Source organism: Aethalodelphis obliquidens, unplaced genomic scaffold, assembly GCF_003676395.1.
Source record: "Aethalodelphis obliquidens isolate GAN/ISIS:26980383/991018 unplaced genomic scaffold, ASM367639v1 scaffold2, whole genome shotgun sequence".
Classification (NCBI taxonomy): Eukaryota; Metazoa; Chordata; class Mammalia; order Artiodactyla; family Delphinidae; genus Aethalodelphis; species Aethalodelphis obliquidens.
The window spans coordinates 62,618,110-62,625,226 of NW_020837946.1; the positions used below are offsets into that span (position 1 = coordinate 62,618,110).

At 41.2% G+C, this 7,117-nt stretch overlaps 1 protein-coding gene across 1 annotated transcript in view; it reads right to left on the reverse strand.

Moving 5' to 3' along the window:
* DHRS9 (dehydrogenase/reductase 9) overlaps window positions 1-7,117 on the reverse strand; it is a 14,089-nt gene that overhangs the window by 2,301 nt on the left and 4,671 nt on the right. The window contains exons 2-4 of the mRNA XM_027129063.1: window positions 3,540-3,910; window positions 1,858-2,116; window positions 1,355-1,518 (exon numbers count right to left, since the gene is read on the reverse strand). Coding sequence (XP_026984864.1) covers window positions 1,355-1,518; window positions 1,858-2,116; window positions 3,540-3,852 — 736 coding nt within the window. The 5' untranslated portion in view covers window positions 3,853-3,910. The remainder of the gene's footprint in view (window positions 1-1,354; window positions 1,519-1,857; window positions 2,117-3,539; window positions 3,911-7,117) is intronic.

Below are 7,117 nucleotides of genomic sequence, written 5' to 3' on the forward strand. Positions count from 1 at the left end.
GTGGGTGTGGGTGTGGGTGTGTGTGGTGAGGTGGCTGGGGAACTCAGTCTACAAACTTCCCCAGGCGGATCTGACTAGGCTCTTGGCTCCACCTTGAAAACTCCTGACCTTGAACCTTGCCACAGTTGGCTGTCTTACCAAGCCTGCTGATGAAGAGGTAAGGTCACAGCTGGAGTTAGAGTGACACAAAATTAGGTGGGGCCCTGTTTGGCTCAAAGCAGGAGCTTAGTAAGTGTTCGAGGAATGGCAAATAAACTAACAGGGCCATGACGTTTGACGTGGAGGTGGGTCCCTCATACAGGAAGTTCCAGCAGTTCCTCAATGCCTCTTTGCTGTTGCAGTGCACAGCCCGAGAATAGATGGCGAAGTCAGGCTGTCTGGGTTTAGATCTAGCTCTTCCACTTACTAGCTGTGCCACTTTGGGCAAGTTAAATCCCTGTGTCTCTGTTTCTATAAAATTCAGAGGGTTTGTTTGGGCATTTTAAACGAAAGAGTTTGTGTAAAGCACTTAGGATGGTGACAAGTACATAGTAAATGTTCACTATGTGTTCGTCATTGTTATCCAATCTTTATGATTATTCCTCTATCCCTGACTCAGTCTGACTTATGTTACTTTTCCTTCCATCTCCATCTCCCATGCATTCCTGCTCCAGAAGACCTCCACCCAAATAATTTCTTCCTGTTTAGGCTTATTCAAACCTGACCTTTCATATAAAGGCTTCTTAACCAGCAGTACTTTTTATCCTGTGCTGAATTTCTTGGTAATTAGACAGCATACTATCTAGCACCCCTTCTGGGCTGTTGGGTTGTGTCTCAGAAGTAAAGGATCAAGTTTCTTGCATGTTGTACAGTCTCATCTGCTTACATTTTGTTGTCAACTAGCTTGCAAGCTAGTTAAGGGTCAAAGTCTGAGTCTTTATATTTTGTAACCTCCATAAATCCTTGAACAATGTTGAATGAGTGGTCGGTGATTACCAAAAAGAGGAGGTTTGGGTAGAGGTGATGACCGTGGGCTCCAGTTCAGGCACGGCCTGGGGGAGTTGTATAAGCTTGGGTAGGACATTTCCCCTTTCCAAGCCTCTGCTCACTACTATAGTTCTTTTGAGGAATAAATGATATAATTTATAAGGCACTTAGTATAGAACTTGGCACTTAGTAAATGCTCAGTAAGTGTTTATAAACACTTGGAGGAGCAAGAGATGACACTGGAATTAATAAGGATCCCTGATCCATATTTGAGATCTCTATTGGTGTATTACCATGAGAACCTTATTTTTTCAATTATGTTTGAGTCTCCTTCAAGCTGTCTAGGACAATGAATACCAGAGAACCCTGGGTCCACCCAGAAACTCACTTTTTTCGATGTAGCCTTCTCCGTATTGTTGTTTGATGTCTGGAGGCAGATGCTTCCAAATGGTGAGTTTTCTTTCGGTGGTCTTTACTGGATCTGACAGTTCTGTTTTGAACAATCCTGGTTCAATGCATGCGACGTGCACATCAAAAGCTTTCATGTCCCGCCTGTGAAAAGAGCCCATAGAAGATGTTTAATCCAGGCTTACTTGGAGAATGTTTGCTTATGAATCTTTTCATGGAATCATGGAATGGGGTGCATGGGAAAGAGCATGTTGTTCTACCCTCTCAGTTTGCAGATGAGGAAACTGAAGTTCAGGGTGGTGACGTGAGGGCTGGTTTAGTGGCAGAACAGGGAAGGGATCTGGGTAGACCCATCCCCAGTGCAGTGTTCCCCCAAAAGATAGTGTCTCATTAAGTTGACAAGCATATAGTGTCTGGTACATAAATAAATGTTCAGTGAATGTTAGCACCTATTATTTTCTAATATGCCCATCTTTGCTTTACCTTAAGCTGTCATTGAAGGCTTCTACTGCATACTTGGATGGAGCGTAACCCCCTCCGCTGAATGCAAGCCGACCCCCAATGCTGGAGACGTTGATAACCCTCCCTCGAGCTTTCTTGACCAAGGGGAGCATATTTAACGTGACACTGATGAGTCCAAACAGGTTCACTTCAATAGGTTCTCTGTAGTCCTCCACTGTCAGCCAGTCGGTGGGCGCCATCACGCCGAGAACACCAGCATTGTTGATCAGACCCCAGAGACCTAGAACAGAGAGGAAGGGAAGGAGGAGTGGTAGAAGATGGCATTATATGGGCATCCTTGATGGAAATACAGCCCCTTGCTTTACCTGATGGTGCCATTTCCTGCTCCTAGTCATACTCCTTCCTGCTTTGAAATGCTTTACTGTCTTGGAAAGTGAGAGCACAGAGGGTGGGAGGCTAAACTGAAATGGCTGAAGTTCTGTGACTGGAAGCCAGTCTCACAATTCTTCTGTTTCTGCTTCTGAATGTCAAATACTGATACTGTCTGAGTGAGACTTTTTGCTTTTTAATCTCAGATGTGAGTAAATTGGTCGATTTTTCCTACCGTGCTAGATGGCAAAGCCAGAGAATTTTATAAACAGTTCTTTATAGACAAAGAACAACATTGATCTATTTCCCAGTTATTTTTGGTAAAAATCCAGTCATTCACTTGGCTTATTTTATGGTGGGGAGCATTTAATATTGTTAAAGGTGTTTGGAATTCAAGCACTAAAAAATAACTGGAGGGCTTCCCTGGTGGCGCAGTGGTTGGGAGTCCGCCTGCCGATGCAGGGGATGCAGGTTCGTGCCCCGGTCCGGGAAGATCCCACATGCCGCGGAGCGGCTCGGCCCCTGAGCCATGGCCGTTGGGCCTGTGCTTCCAAAGCCTGTGCTCCGCCACGGGAGAGGCCACAGCAGTGAGAGGCCTGTGTACAGCCAAAAAAAAATAATAATAATAACTGGAGCCTCATCAAACCATTGTTTTTGAAAGTTTCAGAGTCTCAACTATATGATGAAGATGTGATAGAGAAAAATCACATACATTTGTTTTTTCCTTTGTGGACTCAAATATCTTCATTCATGAGAATATTTCATACTTGATCCAAGCCAATAAAAGTATTCTAGTTCAGAATGCTGCCATCTTTGCAGAATCTAAGGCAGAATGAGGTCCAGTGACTCACTACTCTATCACGACTATCTAAGACACCTTTGCTCAGATCCTCAGACCATTTTCTTCCTTTCCCAGTGAAAATGTGTGAGCTCTGGAACCATTTTGTAGTGAGAAGTGGGTCCCAATCCAGCTGACAATTTGGAGGTTGCCCCCATGATCTCCTGTGGCTTTTAGCCCCAAGTTCTTTGCTGTGCAGGGGGCTAGAGTAACAGTTCACAGGAAAAGACCAGGAGAAGTTAATACCTCTATCTCAGTTCTAAATTCACCCACTGGGACTTAGGATAACGTGGGCTGTGTCTCTCATGCACGTAGAGAGCTTGCAACTTAGAACTACTCAGGGGGTTATTCTAAAATTTCTCCAGTCTTCTCCAGTACACAGCTGGTATTTAGGAAACATTTTTTTGGAGGAACTATTTAAAATCAGAACACATTTTATTTAGCTTTGGTAACTTCTCAACACCCCTTTCATTCTTCCCAACCCCACATCACTCACCTTTCTCCCCTGCTTGGTTTTTCACCCACTGGGCGGTCCTCTTGACACTTTCTGGGTCAGTTACATCCAGAAGCACCGTTTGGAGCCTTTCTGAGGTTTCTTCCTTTAAAGCTGTTGATCCTGATTCAGTCAGACAGGCAGCAATTACATGAAATCCTTTTTTATCAAAAGTTCTGGCTGCCAAGTTTCCAAAGCCAGTGTCACACCCGGTGATGAAAATGTACTTATCAGTGATGTCTGTGATCTTTAGCTGTCCTTTATAATGCCATAGGAAACCACAAAGGATCAGGAGGGCTAACACCCAAAAGAGCATTTCCCCCCCGTGTATGACAGAGACACTTCTTTCTTGAACAGTAAAAGAAGATGGCGTCCTGAGTGTTCAAAATTAGAAAGAAAACTCAAATTAGAACCATTAAGGCATTATAACCCAGGAGTGATGAACTTAAGATATCTTAATGCATTTGAGTGGATAAATAGATAGTTAAAAATATAATAACTCTTATTTGGTTGGGAAGATGGCCATTTAAGTGCTAAAACACTCCTCTGAAGTAATGCCAAAACTAACCAAGTAGTAGAAAAAGTAATGGCAAAGTTGACACAGGTCATTGGATTGATAAGACATTTATTTCCTGCATATATATGCAAATATGTCTTTCCTTAATAAGGAATACAAACATACAAAGAGATAGAATGGTACACACACACACTCATGTGCACACATACACACAATTTTATTTCTGTTGCTTTATAAGGAACATATTGTTTCAGATAAAAAATAGTGTAATATATCTTCACTTATCATGGAAAATTTGGGCTCTGCTTTCATCTTTTTTTCCTGCCAAAAGATCTATAGCTAAAGAAAGAAAAAAAGAGTAAAAGAATTACTAACTGATAAACATAAGTCAGAGGTAAATGGTAGGTTTGTGCAAACTAGTTGATTCTTGTGATATAGCTGTGACTATTTCTAAAGCAGTCAGGTTTTTAGACTATCGTGGTGTAAAAATTTGGTATAGTTTCTCCAAATCTTCCCTCTGTAGGAGTTATTCATTGTTGCAAATCATGTCCATGTAGCAGGATTTCCCCTTCTCAAATATATAAATACATTAAAAATATATAATTTTGAGGGGTGGGGTGGTGTAACCAACTCTTGCAAAATTTCATATTTAGACATTTTGAGGAAATTTCATGTTTATACGTTCAATTAGCATAGTGTTTTGTTCAAGTCCTGGTCTTGATAAATAATTGTCAAATAATGAAATGTTGACTATATTCCCTGAATAGATTCTGTAGCCTTTATTGCAATCTGAACTCCCAAGGGAATTTTGTGAAAAATGCAAATACTCAATGGGGTTTAACGTGCCCTAGAGCAGAGAGTGGAAATTTTCTGTGTCATTGTGTTTGGCCGATGGCAGGCATAAGGTGAGCAATAGTAAAACAATGGCTTACATTTATGAAGCATTCTGCACTGTATTTACATATAGGTCTCATTTGATCCTCTTAACAGCTTTCTCAGTTAGAGAGGGCACATTACCTGCCTCATTTTATAGGAGAATTAATATGCCAGTTAATAAGTATAAAACGAATGATGGAATTAGCAAATCATCATTTGGCAACTGACATAGTGACAATTGTTCCAGGCAATTTTAAACTAGTGGGTGAAATTCTGACGAGAAACAATAACCATCGAATCTCAAAGAATCTCTGCGTAAGATTTGTACTAATTAAAAAGAGAGCAATAGTAATTTCACAGTGGAGAAACCTGACAGATACCACTTTAACCAAGTGATAAAAATGAACACTACTAGTTATGGGACAAACCAACATCATGTCCCTCCTGGTATAGCCACTGAGAAGGACACAGCAGCACTTCTGTGCATAACTGAAAGCTAATCATGCATAAGGCACATCTTTCAATTCCACACAATGTATGGCCTGTACTCTTCAAAAATGTCAAAGGCATGAATGAAGGAAAAGAAGGACTGAAGACTGTTCCTGATTAATGGAGACTAAATAGGAGTGACAACCCCATGCAACTTGTGATCGTGCACCAGAAAATCATTTTTGTCTTTTGTCAAAAGGAACATTTTTAGGTTGACAAGTGAAATTTGAGTAAGCTCTGATAAATAATACTGCATGAATATCAATTTCTCAATTTTTATAATTTACTATGATTATGTAGAAAATGTCCTGCTTTTTAGGAAATACACACAGAAGTATTAAAAGATTAAGTAGCACCATGTCTTCAACTTACTCTCAAACAGTTTAGGAAATAGTAAGAATATGTATATAAACAAATATATTAAGAACACATTTGTTCTCTAAGGAGAGAATAAGAGTGTAAATGTGGTACAATGTCAATATCTGGGGATTCTGGGTTGTACTATTCTTTCAACTTTTCCATAAGTTTGAAATTAATTCAAAACAAAAAAGTTAAAAATTTGGCAAAGGAAAAGAAAACTTTTTTTTTTTTTTTTTTCTGAGAAAAGTGTTCGACTGCTTTGAGTTCCATGCACAGAATAGGTAAGAACTATTTCATACCCAGGACTTCAGAACCTAGTGACCGTGGACACTGAGCTTTCTGCCTTCTACTCTTTGGCAAGTTCACCTTCATAACCACTGGAGAAAAACAAAAACTCAAACCAAAGCAGTCAGACTCCCTCTTCTCTCCTCATCTTCTCTACACCCCATTCAACCTCCTCCTTCCCTAGCCAAACCAATTTTTCCTTGATAACAAGCAAACAGAGAGTAGGTTTTAGTTGTTAGGGATGGGCTCACGTTCAAATGTGTTGTCCTCACTAGTTACCCCTCTGGGCTGAGGGTCATTTCAGATGCTGGTGTCCCAGCCTGCAGCCCGAATTTGAGGACAGCAGACCTTGACCTAGAGTTTTGCAAAGCCTGTCCTTTCCCCAAAGATTATCATCCCAAAATACTGGTCTTCTTCAGTTCCTAAGGTTCACATTCCTCTAGGTCATTGGACCAAGTCAGCCACAAACCAACACATACCTTTGTCCTCTAATAGTATTTTAGCCAAGATGCCACCTCTGAGTAACAACCCTGGGTCGGTCAGAGTCATTGGGAACATGACCTGTACACAGAAGCTGATTGATGGCTGATTGGTTCATTGACCACCGAGAAGTAAATGAGTAACAGCAACTAATAGGTCTGCTTCAACCTTAGTCTGCCAGGTGTGGTCACCTCCACATAGTTCTCTGGTGACAGCAATTCAGTGACTCAGGACACTGACTTTAGTTGCTTGGGTTGTTTGCTTATCCGTTGTGTTTTCCAATTTATCTCACACAAACTGCTTGGTAGGGGCAAGAAGTACCTAGGTCTGCGATAGTCCTTCTAGCACTCAGGGGCTGTGAGCCCCTTGACTCGTCAAGGACAAGAACCAAGTAAGAGAAAGCAGATCTGCAGCCCCTACAGTGCAGTGCAAAAGGATGGGTGCAATTCTGAATATAAGTCCTCTGAACTGGTCATGGAAATTTTTCTTAAGCCAAGATAAAATTTGGAAAAGCAAGGACCAAGGTCTCACACACACACACACACACACACACACACACACACACACACACACA